The sequence below is a fragment of the Anolis carolinensis genome, unplaced genomic scaffold (genome assembly GCF_035594765.1).
Source record: "Anolis carolinensis isolate JA03-04 unplaced genomic scaffold, rAnoCar3.1.pri scaffold_8, whole genome shotgun sequence".
In the NCBI taxonomy this organism is placed as follows: Eukaryota; Metazoa; Chordata; class Lepidosauria; order Squamata; family Dactyloidae; genus Anolis; species Anolis carolinensis.
The window spans coordinates 12,396,846-12,417,470 of NW_026943819.1; the positions used below are offsets into that span (position 1 = coordinate 12,396,846).

Sequence of the window (20,625 nt, forward strand, 5' to 3'; positions counted from 1 at the left end):
AAGGCTTCCAAAGAAGGAACCTCTACCACACTCCGAGGTAGAGAATTCCACTGCCGAACAGCTCTCACAGTGAGGAAGTTCTTCCTGATGTTCAGGTGGAATCTCCTTTCCTGTAGTTTGAAGCCATTGTTCCACGTCCTAATTTCCAAGGCAGTAGAAAACAAGCTTGCTCCCTCCTTACTTTTACATATTTATACACGGCCCTCATGTTGAAATGGCAGACAAAGGTTTGAGGAAATGAGACAAAGAGAGTTCCGGTGGCTGTAGAAAAAATGACGTTTATTCTCAGTGGCCAGTGAGAATATAGCAATAAGAAAAAGGAGACCTTCTCCTGTAATCAGGAAAGCGAAGGTACCTAGACAAAGGAACACAGATCCTTATATACTATTTTGGCCTGACTCTATCTACGTCACATAGGTATTATCCATCACCAATTAGTGTCAAAAAAAGTCTTACTTGGCACTTAGCTAAAAAGCTACCTTTGCATTTTCCTAAAAATAGACTACTTCAAGACCTCTGACCCTCCATTAGCCTTATCTCTGGAATTCTCATCTCATCCATTAGGGCTTCCCCTCGTCCTCCATTAATTAAGGAATTTACTCCCTACCTTAGCTTGTCAGAGAGAGTAATTAGTATTCCCCCCTGGCGCCAAGTCTTAACTTGACATCCCAAAAAGCCTTAATTTGTCTCCTGTCCATTAGCTTATCTACTCTTATTGACACTTAACATATGTCATTGGCACTTAGGGTGAACCTTGATCTTTGCTATGGGGAGACAGTTATTTTGCTGAGCAGAGTGTATTTTTGGCTATAGGCACATAATCTGCTGGTGAATACATATTTTCCTATTTCTATTTCTTAACATGATTACATCCGATATATAGTTTCCAATACAAGTATTATATTTTCCCAATACACCTTCATCAATGTCTCCTCTCAGCCTTCTCTTTTGCAGGCTAAACATACCCAGCTCTTTAAGCCACTCCTCATAGGGCTTGTTCTCCAGAACCTTGATCATTTTAGTTGCCCTCCTCTGGACACCTTCCAGCTTGTCAACAACTCCTTTAAACTGTGGCACCAGAATTGTACACAAAATTCCAGGTGTGGTCTGACCAAGGCAGAATACAGGGGTAGCATGATTTCCCTGGATCTAGACACTGTACTCCTATTTCATCAGGAATATCCATCCTTCCATGGACTGGGTATGCAAATGTAGAAGGATAAACTTCAGAACCACAACAACCACATGAAAATATCACAGCTCCGTATACATGTACATGTTTGTGTTAGGAGTAAATGAGCATAGGGATCTTAAAACAATGGTGAAGAGCTCAATGGAAATATCTTCCTAGTGTGTGTCAGCTTCAAAAAAAAAAAAAGCCAAATTCCATATTGGCAATCATTAGAGAAGAAATCCAAAATAAAAATTACAATATGTAGGAACTGAAACATTTCAATGTAGTAATGTTTTTATATGAATCTTTAATGCACCCTTGGTGTATTGTAAAAGGCTTTCATGGCCGGAATCACTGAGTTGCTGTGAGTATTCCGGGCTGTATGGCCATGTTCCAGAAGCATTCTCTCCTGACCTTTCACCCACATCTCAGCCATAGCAGAGCACTTGGTGAACCAACCTGGACACAGTATATTATTTAAGAACACAGAAATGCTGAGCCACTCTAACAACCACCATGCTAGACTACACAGAGAAGCCACTGAAATCCACAAGTATGTGGACAATTTCAACAGAAAGGAGGAAACCATGAAAATGAACAAAATCTAGCTACCAGTTTTTTAAAAAAACTCCAGAATCAGGACAATAAATAAAGAACAACACACAGAAAACGGGAATTCCAGACAGGAAACAATCAGGGCCAACTATCACCTTCCAGCAAAGGATTCCCCCTGACAGGAAGCAGCCAGGCTTTGAAGCTGCAAGCCCATTCACTGAGAATCAAGGTGGCCAATTACCAACATTCACACTTGCCTCCAATAGACAATAGTTCTTTCTCCCATCCTAGACTTTATTCTACAGATATATAAACCCCACTTGCCTAGTTTCCAACAGACTTCACAACCTCTGAGGATGCCCGCCATAGATGTGGGCAAAATGTCAGGACAGAATGCTTCTGGAACATTGCCATAAAGCCCAAAAACTCATAGCAACCCACCCTTGGAGTACTTAACATCCAACATTATTTCAGTGTTCAAAAAGTAGTAGTTGAAGTAACCAAAATGAGAAATGCTGAAAAGATTGCTGGATTTAAGACTGTTTAGTTTTGTGAAGAAGCTGATCAAGAGTTGAGATGAAAAAGTTACATAAAAGCCTGCATGATTGTAGACCAAGTGGATAAGAAGACATTTTTTCCCTCTTATAATATTAGAACTTGGGCTTTTTCATTGAAGGTACTCAGTAATTCTGAACCCACAAAAAGAAGTTCTGCAAATTCCTTGGAACCTTTGATTAAATACTATGAGAGAGTACAGTTCCTTAACAATGCTAACAGTTCTGAGACCATACTCTCAATCCTCCCATTAATGTGCTTAATCTGTTTTTGAAGCCAATAGTCACAACCACATTCTGGGCCAGTCAGTTTTAGCAATTAAGACCTACAAGAAAAACCACTTTATTCTGCCCTGTTCTGATCATCTTCTTCATTAGTTGCTGGAAGAGAAAAATATGATCTACTTTCAATGAAAAAAAATGTTTGTAAGAAACTGTTATCTCCAAGTTATATGATTGGAGGAGAAGAAAATAACCTCACAATGGACAATAATGGACACAAATGTCCATCGATAGTCTCCTTTCCATCAATAGAATGTTGGAATACAAACACATATAGTAACCCAGGAGATTGTTGTTTTAAGAATCCTGGAAGTTGATTCTACGTAAGCATTAGATCATTACCTCTAGAGTAGAATTTCCTTGCAAACATTTCCTTACTCAGGTTTGGCCATGGGGACTCTTTCCGTTTTCCTTGACGTTCCATTAACGGAAACAGACATCCCCTTAGATGTCTACAGAGAAGATCCTTCACCTAAAAAAGTGTGCCTTGGCCATACAGGTAAATCTGGTTTCCAATGAGCTGGCACTGGTTGGGAATAAGGAAGATTGTATGCTCATAGGCTGAAATCACTCTGGAAATAAAACATTTAGTGCCAACAGTGTGCATTGTCACACAATATAAAAGACAAGTACCTTCCCTGGGAAACGAACAGAATAAGGGTTTATCTTCATCGGTGGTTCTCAAATTGTGCTCCGTGGAGCCCTTAGGGCTCTGCGAAGGAAACTGAGAGGCTCTGCTGTCAATTATAATAATATATAAACATGTAATAATATATACAAGTTATATATAAACACACACACACACACACACACACACACATTTCTTGGGGCTCCACACAAAACTTTTGCTTCAAAAAGGGCTCTATGACTGAAAAGGTTTGAGAACCCCTGATCTACATTGTAGAATTAATGCAGTTTAACCACATTTTAGCTGCCATGATGTATTGGGAGGTGTAGTTTCGTGAGCCCTTTGCACTCTTTATAGGCTAAATACCATATAAAACTACATATTCTACAGCGTTTATTTATTTACAGTACAGTATTTCTATTCCGCCCTTCTCATCCTGAAGGGGACTCAGGGCGGATCTCATTGTACACATATAAGGCAAACATTCAATGCCATATAAACATAGAACCAAGACAGAGACAGATGCAGAGGCAATTTAAACCTTCTCCAGCTTCCAGCTTCCTGAGGCTATGCTTGATTCCGGCCACAGGGGGAGCAGCTGCATCATCATCCACTGCAACGGCAACTTCCTCATTCCAACGGCGTCTAGATGATTTTTATGGTGTCGTAAATTAGCCTCCCCACATATAAGTGGTACCTAAATTTCCTACTTGATAGATGCAACTATCTTTCGGGTTGCTTAGGTCAGCAACGAGCAGGGGCTATATTTTATTTTTAATTGTTGGTTGCTCACCCCAACACGGGCTGGCCTCGAACTCATGATCTCTTGGTCAGAGTGATTTATTGCAGCTGGCTGCTAACCAGCCTGCGCCACAGCCCGGCCCCCAGCATTGAGCCATGGCAGTTAAAGTGAGCTTGGACTGCATGTGTAGCTGCACCCAAAATTAGGGTATTACATGTAACAAGGCAGCAGATTGCTTGCTGAACATGAGAGGATTGAAGGTGAGATCCTGAAGACTGGGGTAAACTGAGCAAAAGATGACAAGGCTCCAGACTAGGATATTTTGGGTTCGTGACACCTTCTGTTCCACTTCCTAGGCTGCCAGACAGATTGTCCAGACGAAGCCTGGATCCCGGCGGTGGTGCAACGGGTTCTGCTTCAAATCCCTCAGGATCCAACTTTGGATCACGAATACCTCCCTCAACTGGGCATGACGGCATTCACTACGGCAGCCATGGAGCTACTGATCGGCAAAGACAGTCACGCTCTCTTAGAAAACAGGGTATGGACAATCTTCCTGAAGTCACCTTAACAGAAAGGCAGTGAGATACTCTATTAGAATGTTAGATTTGGACATTGGGAGTAGTGGAACTCTCTGCCTTTTAATGGGTAAATGTGTATGCTTGAGATTACATAGATGGTAGATAGATAATAGATGAAAGCCCTGATCCCCCCCCCTTTTTTTTCTCTCTCTCTATAGGCAGGTGCTGTTCAAACAGTCGGTGGGACTGGAGCAGTGTGGATTGGAGCTGAATTTCTGAAACGCTGGTACAAACCTAATGATTCTGCTCCAGCAACTGTTTATATCTCTGTACCACAGATAGGTAGGTAAGTTTTTCTATTGTGTTTGGCAATCTGAGAAAAAGTCGCAGATCCAAGCTCCAAATTGGTTTCTCTAACATTTTTCTTAATTTTCATTTGTTCCTTGGAAAGTTTCTCACAAGGATTTGAGATTCATTTTTTTAAAAAATCCTTCTGAAGAATTTGAGGCACCCCTAATAAATATGTGACCTTTACCTTATTATATTCTACTTTAGACTTTGCAGTTGTTTTAGTTAGGACTCTTATATTTTGGAAACCAAAAAAGAGGACACATTTACCAATGGATGATTACTGTGATAATTCTCCCTTTAAATACCACTACTAGATATTTATTTTATTTATTTACAGTATTTATATTCTGCCCTTCTCACCCCAAAGGGGACTCTGGGCAAATCACAGAACACATATACGGCAAACATTAAATGCTGTTATACACAGACAGGACAGACAACAGTACATATTGAGATATATAGGCATTTCCCATTTTCGGCGTCCTGGAGGTTGTGCTCGATTCCGGCCACAAGGGGTGCTGTCTCTCCATTATCTGTAATAGATGCTTAATATATATACATATTTACATCATTAAAGGCTATGAATGTCTAATGTAATTAATTTTAATTGAATTGCAATGTATTGTATTATTTTTATATATGTGCTTTTATTGTAAGCCGCCCTGAGTCCCCTCTTGGGTGAGAAGGGCGGGACACAAATGCTGTAATAATAATAATAATAATAATAATAATAATAATAATAATAATAATAATAATAATAATATTCCTAGGCCTTAGGGCCTGGGATAATCCATAGCCCTAGTGACAACCAATGCTCTATTTTTTCAGGCAATCTTGGTTGTATATTCCATGCTGCTGGCTTTACGGACATTTGTACCTATCATTATTGGGATCCTGTCAGTCTGACTGTTGACACGGAAGGGTTACTAGAAGAACTCCAGGTATAGTAACCACAACCTAAAAAACGTGGTTATGTTCTGTGACACCGCAGTACACAAATACTAGGAACTACAGGGGTTGTAGTCCAAAACCTCTGGAGAGCCCAAACGTCACCAACCTTGTTGTCATTGGAAATCTGCCAAATGCTAAGGTTCTCTTAGAAATTACATCAAATAGACACTGACAGACTGAGCCGTGGTGATGCAATGGGTTAAACCCCTGTGCTGCTGAACTGCTGACCTGAAGGTTGGCAGTTCGAATCCGTGAGATGGGGTGAGCTCCCGTCTGTCAGCTCCAGCTCCTGCCAACCTAGCAGTTCAAAAACGTGCAAATGTGAGTAGATAAATAGGTACTGCTTTGGGGGGAAAAGGCAAAGAGGCGCTCCAAGCAATCTTGCTGGCTACACAACCAGGAGGTGACAATGCAGCTTGAAAATGGAGAAAAGCTCCTCCCCAGAGCCAGAGGTGAGTATCGCCTCCAGAAGCCAGAAATGAAAGGAGAAGCCTCTGCCTTTGTGTTTGTGTGTCTTGTTGTATATGATTGTAAAGTTTGCCTGTAATCCGCTCTGAGTTCCCTAGGGGAGATGGGCGGAATATAAATAAAGTGTAATAATAATAATAATAATAATAATAATAATAATAATAATAATAATTTATCTTGCCCAATGTTCTTTACAGAGTCTTATCCCATCTCAGCTTCCTCTAATATCCTGACTCTATAAAATGATGACGGCTGTGTTGGTTTGCTTGCAGAATGCACCAGACGGCGCTATTGTTTCACTCCACGAACCTGCAGAAATGGGCCTGACACCCAAAGAGTGGAAAAAAGTTGCCGCAGTCATGACAGTAAGTCTAGGAAAAGAGATAACCCAGTATAAGGTTTATTTTGCTCTGTGCTTTATCACACAGACCTATTAGTCTGCTACAGTCACGTTAGCAACTTTGCATCAATATATCGATATCTTCTCCCTCTATGACTACTTTCTTTCCATAGGAAAAGCATCTCTTCCCCTTTTTTGATATTGAAACTCAAGGACTGGCTTCAGGAAACCTGGACAGAGATGCCTGGGTACTACGGCACTTTGTGGATAATAACTTTGAGCTTCTATGTGCTCAGTCCTTTTCCAAAATATTTGGGTTATATGGTAAGTTTTTATACTTTTGAAGGGACCATGGGCCAGAGGGTGGTGGACTTTTGCCTGTGTGGCTTTGCCTCTGCATATGCCCCTCCCTTCCTGTGAGCTGGTGCCTTTCTCCAGAAAGTTCCAAGACCAAACGTTAGCTTGAAATCAACAAATGAGGTCACAGGTATCACTTATGCCAAGTGAGTGTGGAAGGTGAGGAAGACCCTCAGCCATTGGTCAATTTTAGATAAGCCGAAGGTATATATTCTTTGTTTGCTACGCACATGTTGCAGCAGACATTTGGAAGTACAAACCTTTTGGGGTGTACGGCTATCCTGCCTTTGCACAGTTGTGGTGAAAATAAACTTTGCTTTTTGCATCTCTCATAAGACTGAGTTTTTCTGCCTGATTTCCCTCCTGAGCCAGGACCCTTTGAAGGTAATTGTCTTACACTTTAAGCATGTGTTCCTCTTGCGAAGAATACCTTGTGCTCCTTAGTAGATATATACAGACCTCAAGTTCCTGGGCCTTCTATTCGGAATTGATTAGAGAGAAAAACCAGAACTGCCTTGGAAAGGTGTTTTGAGGGAGAGGGTATAATAATATTATTGATTAAGATGCAAATGATATAGGATGCACCACACGGCATGCTCCTTTCATTTCTTTCTGCAGATGAGCATGTAGGGAACCTCATTGTGGTGACAAAAGATAATGAGACACTGATCCGAATTCACTCTCAGATGGCCGCGCAGATCGGCATGGTCTGGTTCTGCCCATCTGGTTTGGGAGGACGGGTCATTGCCATCGTCCTGCGCAACCCTGCTCTGCTGTACGAATGGTAAGGAGGAATGCGAGCAAAGCCAGTGCCCGAGACCGTATTTGCCAAGAGAGTGGCTCTCTGCATCCTCACATCTTCAGAACACATCAGTACATGATGGCGAAGGATTACAGAGCAGTTTGGAAAATTGCAACCCATTTACTCCGAGTGGAATAAAGCAAGAGAAAAGGTGTTCCTTGGATAATAATGGGGGATTATTTCCCATTCTTTCAATTACCATTTCCTATTCATTGCATATCTTAATCCCTTTTGTGTGCCCATTTAACACGGCAATGCTATTCTCTTAATAAACAGAGATCAGAACCACGATTTCATATAGAAAGGCATCCCAGATAGAGAAGGCTGATGCACGGGTAATGATAATGCCCCTTCACAACAGCAGGAATGGGCAACGCTTTGCTATATTCTCTTAGCCTCTGGAATGAGATTGAGAACCTTAAGTTGAATGAAGTCCAAAAGAAATAGAATTAAGTGAATGAGAAATTCCAGAAAAATATGATACCCCCATTTCTTCTTTCCCAGGAAACAAAGTCTCAAGGCATTAGTAAAGAGGATCATGCTGATCAGAGAGAAATTGAAAGAGAAACTGCGTATCTTGGGAACGCCAGGTTCTTGGGAGCATATTACTACCCAGTCAGGAGTAAATAGCTTTATTGGTCTCCTCCGTAAGTATCCAGGGAGTATATTCTTTCCCTAAACACTGGATAGATTTGTATCCAAGGGCTGTGTTCTTCTAAAGCTCTGTCATTTGTGCTATGCTAGAAATCTCATTATATGTATGCAAGCATTCCAAAATCTGAAATAACCCAAAATATGGAAGACTTCACGCACCAAAGATTTTAGGTAAAGAAGACTCATCCTGTTTAATTATTGCATTCATGCCAACATTCACTTTTGAGTTTCAGAAATGCCTTTTGTTCATTGCTGGACCAAGCCATTCAATGCTAATCTTGCAACATTCACACATGCCTCAAACAGACAAGAGTTCTTTCTCCCACCCTGGACATTCAATAGATATATAAACTCCACTTGTCTAGTTTCCAACACACCTCACAATCTCTGAGGATGCCTGCCATAGATGCAGGTGAAACATCAGGAGGGAATGCTCTCCTGTTTTTTAATATCGCTTCGCATGTACGAATCATATAAAACAAATCCAGCTAATGAGTTACAATGGGGCCCCTGATGGCACAGTGTGTTAAAAGCGCTGAGCTGTTGAACTTGCGGACCAAAAGGTCCCAGGTTCAAATCCCAGGAGCAAAATGAGTGCCCGCTGTTAGCCCCAGCTCCTGCCAACCTAGCAGTTCAAAAACATGCAAATGTGAGTAGATCAATAGGTACCGCTCCGGTGGGAAGGTAAGGGCGCTCCATGCAGTCATGCCGGCCACATGACCTTGGAGATGTCTATGGACAACGCTGGCTCTTTGGCTTAGAAATGGAGATGAGCACCAACCCCCAGAGTCAGTCACGACTGGACTTAATGTCAAGGGAAACCTTTACCTTTACCTTTAATGAGTTACAAACAAAGTTTTGCACACCCCTATTGGGTACTGTGTATAAGAACGAAAACAGTGCTAAAGTGTGTTTTATTGTTATTGCTTCCCACCACCAGCCTCCCAAGTGGATTTTCTGGCCAAGCGCAAGCACATCTACCTCCTTCCAAATGGGCAGATCAACATCTGCAGCATTAACTCAAGGAATCTGAACTACGTTGCACAGAGCATCCATGAAGCAGTTCTGTCCACCACCATTGAAGACCACAGTCAGAGCACATGGAACACGGATTTAGATTATCTAGCCAAAAATTCCATAGACCAAGTGCCAACCAGAATCATTTTTAAATAGTTCACATTAAAGTCTTTTTATTTGCTTTGCTTCTAAACCATAGCAGCAACTAGAAAAGGTATTTTTCAGCTACCTTTCTCGGGATGATCCAATGGTTGGTAGATTATAGTGATCTCAACATTGCAAGTTCTGGCTTCTGTGTTGGAGAAGAAAAGGGAAGAGAAGAATTCAGTGTATAGACAATTGAATTTACCAGTAAAATTCAGTTTTATGATGTCAAACATAAATGTGTGTGCGCGCATGTTGAGCATAACAGGAAATCACCATCTACCTTTCTCTTTCTAATTGGGAAATGTTCTTTGGCTATATGTTTCTCAGTTTTCGTTTATACAGTGTGGTGAGTATAAGGACAGAGAGCTTTAGGAACAAGGTTTCAGCCCAATATATGACAAAAAGCTTTTGGGATGATCATGTCATGTTCGAATGAAGCTCCCTATAAAACATTCATTTTTGTATTTCCGCTTTAGAAATTTTGCCTGCTTTGTCAAACCCATATTCTCTCTCTCTTTTTTTAAAAAAAACACCCACATTAAATCAGATATTCCTTTTGCTGAGTTTCCAGCAGGCCTGTGCAGGCCCCATCATGTTTTTGGGAATGAATCAGTATGGCTTCTGTCCAGAAACAGCATGAACTTCTCTTTTGCTTGAGCTCCTTTGCTCAAGGACTTCATCATTTGTTCCTGCTACCTGATTAATTCTTGAACTATAGCAAGAGGGGTTCCATTTATTAGCTGTTAATCTGCTGTCTGCTGATTTTTCATACTTTGCCAACACATTTAAAATTATTCAGCGATTCCAGAAATGCATTCAAGGGTAGGAACTCAGCAACATGGAAAAGGAAGCAGAGCAAATCTCTTGCTGATCACAGATTCATCCGATAGTCTCTATTTTGACCATAAATTGTCTGTTTGTTCTGCCACACCAATCAATTCCTATGTCAGTTAGTGCCTATGTGTTGCACCCCAGGTCTGGAAACCCCTATGACCACAGCACACACAAAAGTCCAGAATATTGAAATGGCAAACAAAGGTTTGAGGAAATGAGACAAAGGGAGTTCCGGTGGCTGTAGTTAAAAAGACGTTTATTCTCAGTGGCCAGAGAGAATAAGCAATAAGGAAAAAAGACCTTGTCCTGTAATCAGGAAAGCGAAGGTACGAAACAAAGAAACACAGGTTCTTATATACCCTTGCCTTACGTCATCTAGGCATTATCCATCACCAATTAGTGTCAAAAAAAGTCTTACTCGGCACTTAACTAAAAAACTACTGGTTCTTAGGAAAACAACTTGCTAATTAATAGGCAGCCATGAAGTCATTTTGCTTCCCACAAATTCTCTCTTCAACTTTCCCACATAGACGCTCCAGCCAGAGCTGCCTATTTTCTGCTCTAATCTGGAAACGAAGGCTTTTATTGACCTTTTCAGCTCCAGGTGTTGAACCCTGGGAATATTCCATATTACTTAATTCTTCACCCAACTCCTTATCTAATATTGGAGTTTCTGGCTCCTCTGGCTAACCGTGGAGCCTTGTACTTTCTGAGTCAGTTTTTCCAAGAGAGAACCATCATTTCTCTGACTTGAATTTTCATCACTTTGTGCCTCAGGAAACCTCACAGCAAATCCCACAATTCACTCTAAACCATCAGTGAACCCATCGGCCTCAGGTTCAGGCTGTACTACAACACTATGTGCCTGGTCTGCATGCATATAAGGCTTAGCGTGTCAACTGATGTATATAGTATTCAGCCACATGGAAGGCGGAATCCTGGTACAGAGCTCTCTATCACTACTGAGGCCTTCATCCAGAATGAACAATTTGTATTTCTCCATGTAGTGTTAGATTATAGCTTCCACAATCATACATATTCCAATCTTTGCCGACAAGAACCTGAAACATATGGGTGAGCAACATCAGAATGTGGTGAATATAATAACAATTCATTCAGCAAAGTCCATGGAAACCTATTGGTGACTGGCAGGATAGGTATATCACCTGAGTATATCACAAACAGGATGCTTGACAGATAATATTATATTGTGTCCTCTGTATAACCATCATTTCAGCCCCACTTCCAACTAATTTCAGAAAAGCAATACAGCTGGCAATGCCTCAGGATGGAAGCAATGCGACAAATATGGTAATACTGTCAGGCGGAATCTGTTGTTGTTGTTTAAGCAAACCCTTAACCTATGCCATTCCATTACTTCTCTATTTGTTTCTCCCGCTTAATATTTTTATTATGCCAAACATTTTTCTTCTTCCCTGTAGCCTCCAAAACCAGATGCTATCAAAACAACAGGAAATTAGATACAATGATAATTTGCATGTATCATTTTCCTCTATAAACAGACACTAGAAACAAACAAACTTAGTGTCTAATTCACAGATTTGATGTCATTCCCAGAGAAGCAATGTCAGTAAATTAGATATGATGCCTATTTATTCTATTTTATGTACAGTATACACTATCATATATACCCAGCATTGTCCGGGTATGCATTTTTTTGTGGCTCTTCCTTTCGTTCCTCCCTTTCCATCATATACCTTCTCCTTTCTTTTCCTTTCCTTTCCCTAACACACTTTTCCCTTTCTTTCCTTTGTCTTTCCTCCCTTAACCAATAACAGAAGAGATTATATTAATGGGACCAAAATATCTGAAGCACCAGAGGATCTTCAGCTGTGGTGTAGGCTCTAGGGTAATTACATTATGTGTTTAATACACTAGTGACAGGAAAAATGCTTGGGAAAATAATACAAGGGCAAAGAACCTTTGTATGGTGTCTTCACAGTGCATTTATGAGGATCCACCATAGTCCATTAACAGATGGAGTAATTGTAAGAAGAAAAAGCCTCTTTGGATGCCACTCAATGCACTGCAAATTAATTATAGAATATCTATTATGTTCACAGTGGGGTGTATGAATAAGCAGAACTGCAGCTGTGTTTTTTCCCCCAGAAGCATGCTTTGAATCTAGCTCCTATGTGAGACAATGTGGCTTTAGAGCAATATGTGCCACAGAAGCTATCCTTGGCTTTCTATATATTGGTGAACTATAAATAGCTGGGGTGGGGGTGCTGTGTTCAATAGCAATATGTCCATGATTCTACATACCCTCTAGTCTCCAGTCACCATTAGCCCACAGAATAAAGGATTCAGAATGCATGAATAGGATGTGATGATACTGTATTAGACAGACCCATAGCTAGACATGAAGTTCTGAGTTGATCCTGACAAGGCAGCCTCACATGGATGTTGATGTCCCCATGCGCCATCAGATGATGGAATGCAAACACAAACCCTGAGACTAGCTTAAGAATAGAGATTGTTGAGCAACAGGGTTGGTCACTCATTAACAGACTCCCCATTCTGTCTAGGGCATGCCCTGAACGTACACAGAGTCAAGCCCTACAAACTGTGGAGGAAGACACCTAGTCAGAGGGCTTTTCAGATCCATCTCCCCACACCAAATTTGCCTCCTGCTGTATTGAGAACTCTGGTTGGTAAAGCAGGTAGATATTAACCTCCTCTGCCTTGTCCAAGCAAATCTCTATGAAACACGGCAGGTCAACAAGGCAACCCAGGATTGCCATGCACGGATCTGGTATTCAACAATATATTTTCAACCCATGGCAATGAAGCATGGAGGGGAATATTGGCAAGGTTACCCAGGTTGTCAGAATGTCCTGCAAAATGGCCTAGCTATTCACTTCACTTAGGTGATTCCTCGTAGACCGAGGATGATGATTCTCCAAGCGTGGTGTCTTGGTGGTGGGTCCATAGGTGGCTGTGGATCCGCATGCTCTCCCGCAGTGAAGACATTGGTTTACAGACGGGAGGCAGTCCTGGTCAGGGTTGGCTTGATGCGCTTTCCTCTTGGCACATTTCTCCCTTAGGTCCTCCTTTTGTGCCTCTTCTAATTCTACAGCACTGTTGGTTACAACTGACCTCCAGTTAGAGCGCTCATGGGCCAGGGCTTCCCAGTTCTCAGTGTCTATGCCACAGTTTTAAAGGTTGGCTTTAACCTTATCTTTAAATCTCTTTTCCTGTCCACCAACATTCCATTTTCCGATTTTGAGATGGGAGTAGAGTAACTGCTTTGGGAGACGGTGATCGGGCATTCGGACAACGTGGCCAGTCCAGCAGAGTTGATGGCATAGGAGCATCGCTTCAATGCTGGTGGTCTTTGCTTCCTCAAGCACGCTGACATTTGTCCGTCTGTCTTCCCAATAGATTTGCAGGATTTTTAGGAAGCAACGCTGATGGAATTGTTCCAGGAGTTGAGTGTGACGTCTATAGACAGTCCATGTTTCTCAGACGTATAGCAGGGTTGCAACCCCAACCATAGCTATTAAAGTATGGGACACAGAAACATTTTCCCAACCATACAGTCCTCCCGTCACATTGTTTCCCACTCTAGGTCCTCACTTAGATAAAATCCATTAAAGGGTACAAATTGATTCTGTTACCTCATGCTGATGGAAAAAAAGCAACACGGAAATTAGTAATAAAGTACAAATTGACAGTCATTATCACCCCCAGCAGCAGTCTGGCCTGAAATCATTAAAGCATGAGACTGCTTCTCCTGGCTGCATCATTCCATCAAAACCAAAGAGAGGCCAGCCTTCAGGACTTCTGGAGGCTGCACTACCTTGTATTACAGTAAGAGTTACTTTTCTATATCACTATCTCTTCCAGATTTTGGAAACATTGCTTTTTGCTGACGAGTTGGGCTACTGAGAGACAAAAATACAACTTTTCCTCATCTTTAATGTTGTGAGTTGCACAATGCAACTTGCATTGTGCAAGGGTCTTGAGCTGTAGTGTAATCCTTTCCCCCTCAATTATTTCTGCAACCCTCCCCCCCAATGCCATGCCATTTTCTAACACAGCTCATCTTGAATTAATGCAGAAATGAAATTATCTGAATGGGCTATTGATTGGCAGCTGGAGGAAAAAAGTTTAGACAATCACAGGGACACTAACCTTTCCTTATGCCATCCAAAGCTCTCTCTTTATATACATGGAGTTACACTTAAAAATTATACCTGTCCTGACTCACATATAAATTCAACTTAAGAACAAACCTATAGAACCTATCTTGTTCGTAACTTGGGAACTGCCTGTAGTTCTTTCAGTAGAGCTCCCAAATCACCGTGCGACTATATTCTTCCAGATTTTGGTAATAGAATGCCCCTCATCCCTGGTCATTTTCACTCTGGCTTTTGATGTGTGCTGAGTCCAAGCAGAAAGACCACTTTGGCACAAACTGCTATTTCATAGCCATAGCAACCACATCTAATTAACATAAAATGCTCAGTACCATGGAAACCACCAAACCAGTAGGCCCAGTAAATTAGAGAGTGAGGACATTTTCCACTCTCTTTTTATGTAATGGTTCAACCCTTCATATCAAATTGTGTATGCAGAGTCTTGACAAGCCCTGTTTTAAAACATGATTTATTCAAAAAGAGAAAGCAAAAAAGAAAGAAAGAAAGAAAGAAAGAAAGAAAGAAAGAAAGAAAGAAAGAAAGAAAGAAAGAAAGAAAAAGAAGTGGTCACATCAAAACTATGTTATTGATGGGAAGATCAGGAGGGCTATTTCAGTAATGTCCACACAAAAGAAAAACTTTATTTATTGACAAAAAAAGAAATAAAATACGAAGCTACCATATTTTGGGAGATCTAGAAATAATAATAGTTGCTTCTTCTGCTCCTGTTCCTATTCAAAAATATCATGCTGAATTTCATTCTTGGTGAAAGAAGACATGTTTTACCAAATGCCTACCAAGGAGTAAGGGAAACATGAAAGACAGAGAAGCATTGTCCCATTGGCTTCTCTTTGTTAGGATTTTCTTAGTGTTAGGGAAAACTATCCAAAATATAGCAGAGCATCCAAAATACAAAAAAAAAAAAAACAAGATACTAAAAGTTGAGCCATCAACTCACAGCAAGCAGAGCATGAAGTGCCATGTGGGTGTGAAGAATTTTGAGTTTAGAAGGCAAACATGCAGAGTTCTGTCTTTAAAATCACAAAAGGTTTGTTTACAAAAACAATATCTACATTTCTTCATAACAAAGAATTGGGACCTAGCTACTCTATAACCCCATCTCTTCTAATGTTTCAAAGAGAGGGGGAAAACTCCAAGACACTATATCTCTTTGACACACACAAGCAGAGAGAGATCTTAATACACACAGCACTTACTCAGATGAAAAGCTAAAGTCAGAAGTAAAGGCTTGCAGCAGAAAAGTGTCCATTCTACATAACCAAACAGAATTAGAGCAGAAACAGGGAGAAGATAAGAAATGGATATATTTCAACATCCCTCAGCCTATACCAAAGCTAACAGACTATTCCTCATTGAGGACTACAGACTTGGGCAGTGTGGGGTTGAATTCCAACACTCTTCTTCTCTGGAAGCCCATCAGATTAAAGAGATTAGTCTCCATGGATGTTGCTGCACCTGTGATAATGCCAGGCTGTGGCACAGGCTGGTTAGCAGCCAGCTGCAATAAATCACTCTGACCAAGAGGTCATGAGTTCAAGGCCAGCCCGTGTCGGGGTGAACATCCGACAATTAAAAATAAAATATAGCCCCTGCTCGTTGCGACCTAAGCAACCTGAAAGATAGTTGCATCTATCAAGTAGGAAATTTAGGTACCACCTATATATGGGGAGGCTAATTTACGACACCATAAAATCATCCAGCCGCCGTTGGAATGAGGAAGTGCCGTTGCAGTGGATGATGAAGCAGCTGCTCCCCCTGTGGCCGGAATCAAGTATACCATCAGGAAGCTGGAAGCTGGAAAAGGTTTAAATTGCCTCTGTGTCTGTCTCTGTTCTATGTTATATGGCATTGAATGTTTGCCTTATATGTGTACAATGTGATCCGCCCTGAGTCCCCTTAGGGTGAGAAGGGCGGAATATAAATACTGCGAATAAATAAATAAATAAATAAATAAAGTAGGATCTTGATAAAAGTAATTTTCCCAATTTAATGTTAACCATTGATTTCTCTAGCTCAGTATTGTTTACTTGGACTGGAATCCAACGTCACCATGGTCTTAGGCAGGCAATGTCCCTAGCCTCACTAACAAGAACACTGCAACGCAAATTTGTCTTGTACTCAAGTATCCAGACAAATTAGTCCATTTGGGATTCAGTTTGACAGATGATGAAAATGTTATTAGTACTAGCTTTACAATACTTTGCATCTCTGGAGAACAGTCTGCTTAGGGAGGTGGGATTTGCAGAGCTAGAGATGTTTGCCCAAACTCCTTCTACACAGTCTCTGATGATCAATGAGAAGAAAGGAATGTTGCCTTGCCACAAATGAATGCTTTGCAATAACAAGAAGATCTTCCTATAATGTTTTATTTAAAAATTACTTTGTATTGATCCACCTATTGATATGAAACGATAGGACTCTTAAGCAGAATTTGGAAAAAATAGGGCGTGCTTTGGAATGATTCTGTCCTAATCCTAAGGAGCTGCAGTGGTGCAATGGGTTAAACCCTTGTGCTGGCTGAACTGCTGACCTGAAGGTTGGGTTGCTGACCTGAAGGTTGCCAGTTCGAATCTGCAAGACAGGGTGAGCTCCCGTCTGTCAGCTCTAGCTTGTGGGGACATGAGAGAAGCCTCCCAGTTAACACATCAGGGTGTCCCCTGGGCAACGTCTCTGTAGACTGCCAATTCTCTCACATCAGAAGTGACTTGCAGTATGTTCTCAAGTCACTTCTGACACAATAAAATAAAATAAAAATCCTAAAGTAACCAGAATGGTCACTGGTCATGGAATTCTGAGGGGGGGGGGGGTAGTACAAAAAATAACTTCTCCTGAGCTCACATACTTTCCAACCTTTCACAGAGGAAAGTGAGGATAGGTGGCCAAGCACATGTCAGAATGTAGGCAGGATGGAAAATATATGAATGAGGAAGAACACTCAAGCCTGGAGAGGCTGTAGCAGTTTTGTTTTGAAGGATAAGATTCCACCTCTTCCATCTACCATGTTGAAGCATTTGAGAAAGAAAAAACCCTTTTGCACTTTGAGCTCAGTAAAGCAGGAAAAGAGGGGAAAGCAGGAGAAGGAGAGAGAAACAAGGACATTTTTAAAAAGCAGTTGAAAAAGTGGGACAACAGAGGATTAATCAGGAGGGTCTCTGCCAAACTGGGACAATTGGAGGATATTTTTGATAAGTTATGTGAGAGTTATTGTATCTGGGCAGGTTGAACCAACAGAAGAATGAAGGTCACTTGGCCAGAGTCTTCTAATGTGTTGTTCCCACCTCCAAGTATTGCTTGTGACCAGGACACTGAATGACAGGAGGGCAATTTTCATTCTTCTTAATGTCAGATAACAACTTTGCACAAACCCTTCGGCACTCTATCTCCATTTGGGCCAGTTTGCCTCAACACTACAAAATTGCATTTGTTTGTACCTGAGGGCTATAAAACAGATCCTTATGCCATTCTCACATTACATTGCACATTAGCTTTGAGGACATAAATATTCATGTCCTTTTATAAAACAGACATACGATCCTCTGCAATGAACAACATTATAGAATTATAGTTTTAATTGCTGATATACTATCCTGAAGAACTTAAGAGACTGGAATGGAAATATGGAATAATTATGAAAATGTGTGATTATATTTGTCTACTTGAAGTGAGGAGTATCCCTCAAGGACTTTGTAAACTTAACATGAGATGGCAGAGAAGACAAAGCATATAAATTAACTGGTTGATGGTATTTTGATGCAGAAGAAAATGCAAACGCATAGCTGTTAGGTACAAAGAAAGTACACAGTCAGTGTTCAAGAAAACACCAGAATATATAAACAGATGGAAACATTTCTTCCAGGCTTATCCTGTCCTTCTTTCATCCTCCTACTAATATATGCTGGAAATAAAAGATCACTCCAAATCTCCTTTGCTATTGAGACAGAACGAAGGTGAAAGAAAGCCATCTTTGGATGTCATCCCAGATATCTCCTAAAACAGCTTCTGCCATCGTAAATCAGACTTGCCTGAGATGCCTGGCTAGCCCCTCTTCATAGTGTGCAAATAATTTTTGAACATGTTTTGAGAAAGTACAAAGATCATTGACCTCACCTTACATGTAGGGACGTAACTCTCCCAATCTGTGCGATTATCCCCATGTTCAGACATGACTCCTTTTTTTGTTTCTATATAACTTTATATATGTACTAGCTTTGCCCGGCCACGCGTTGCTGTGGCTTATGGGAATCCTTTGTTGGCCAGGTGGAATAGCAGGGAATAGCCTTGCAGTCTCAAAGCCTGGCCGTTTTCTGGAGTAGCTGGAGCTTTTTGTTGTATGAACATAGAGGCATGGATGAGGGGTTGTGCTGCCAAGTTTAGTGTTTCTGGGATGTGTAGTTTTGTTGTTTTATCTTAGGCCAAAATTTCATTACCTTTATCTATATATATAAAAGAGTGATGGCATCACGGCGACCAACAAAACAACAAAATTACAGGCCCCCCCAACCTCGAAATTTGACAACACAACCCATCATCCATGCCTCAAGGTTGATACAACAAAAAGAAAAGAAAAATAAAGTCCTAATGAGAGGGAAAGGAATAATTGTTTATATCCAATTGCTGCCAGTTAGAGGACTAATCTCTGCCCACTTGGTCTCCTAGCAACCAACTCAGCCGAGGGGACAGGCAGATTTACGCCTCACTTAGGCTTCTTCCACAGATTATCTAATTTGCACTGGATTATATGGCAGTGTAGACTCAAGGCCCTTCCACACAGCTATATAACCCATTTATAATCTTATATTATCTGCTTTGCACTGGATTATCTTGACTCCACACTGCCATATAATCCACTTCAGTGTGCAGTTGGACACAACTGGACTTAATGTCAGGAGAAAACCTTTACCCTTTACCTTCACTACCACCAATTCCTCAATACTTTTTTCCCCATACCACCATACTTCGCCACAGCAACGCGTGGCCGGGCACAGCTAGTGTGTGTGTGTGTGTGTGTGTGTGTGTATGTGTGTATATATATATATATATATATATATATATATATATATATATATATATATAAAGAGTGATGGCATCAGGGCAGTGGACAAAACAACAAAATTACAGGCCCCCCCAACCTCGAAATTTGACAACACAACCCATCATCCATGCCTCAAGGTTGATACAACAAAAAGAAAAGAAAAATAAAGTCCTAATGAGAGGGAAAGGAATAATTGTTTATATCCAATTGCTGCCAGTTAGAGGACTAATCTCTGCCCACTTGGTCTCCTAGCAACCAACTCAGCCGAGGGGACAGGCAGAGTTAGGCTTCACTTAGGCCTCTTCCACAGATTATCTAATTTGCACTGGATTATATGGCAGTGTAGACTCAGCTATATAACCCATTTAGAATCTTATATTATCTGCTTTGAACTGGATTATCTTGACTCCACACTGCCATATAATCCACTTCAGTGTGCATTTTATCCAGCTGTGAAGAAGGGGCCTCATATAATCCAGTTCTAAGCAGGTAATATAAGATTATAAATATACAGTAGAGTCTCACTTATCCAACATAAACAGGCCGGCACCTTTACCCTTGACCTTAACTACCACCAATTCCTCAATACTTTATTTCCCATACCACCAGACTTCGCCACAGCAACGCGTGGCCGGGCACAGCTAGTATATATATATATAGATAACTTTATGAATATATGTACAACTATATGTATAACTTTGAGAGTTTTTATTTACCATTTACGTCATTTCTATCATGCCTTTCTCACCCAAAGAGACTTAAGTTGGCTTACAAGTACAGTAAAGTTTCGCTTATCCAACGTTCTGTATTATCCAACGCAGTTTGCCTTTTAGTAGTCAATGTTTTTGTAGTCAATTTTTCAATACATTGCAAAGTTTTGGTGCTAAATTCGTAAATACAGCAATGATTACATAACGTTATTGTGTATTGAACTGCTTTTTTCTGTTCATTTGTTGGAAAGCATGATGCTTAATTTGTAAAATCATAATGTAATTTGATGTTTAATAGGCTTTTCCTTAATCCCTCCTTATT

At 40.8% G+C, this 20,625-nt stretch overlaps 1 protein-coding gene across 1 annotated transcript; it reads left to right on the plus strand.

The window, feature by feature from the left end:
* The first annotated feature begins 50 nt into the window (after nucleotides 1–50).
* On the plus strand, nucleotides 51–10,007 carry got1l1 (glutamic-oxaloacetic transaminase 1 like 1). The gene is made up of 9 exons (XM_003226744.4): nucleotides 51–3,064; nucleotides 4,292–4,476; nucleotides 4,675–4,798; nucleotides 5,636–5,748; nucleotides 6,499–6,591; nucleotides 6,740–6,890; nucleotides 7,542–7,707; nucleotides 8,230–8,372; nucleotides 9,320–10,007. Exons 1-9 carry the CDS (start codon nucleotides 2,956–2,958, stop codon nucleotides 9,550–9,552), a joined length of 1,317 nt encoding a protein of 438 aa, XP_003226792.2. The 5' UTR covers nucleotides 51–2,955; the 3' UTR covers nucleotides 9,553–10,007.
* The last annotated feature ends 10,618 nt before the right edge of the window (nucleotides 10,008–20,625 follow it).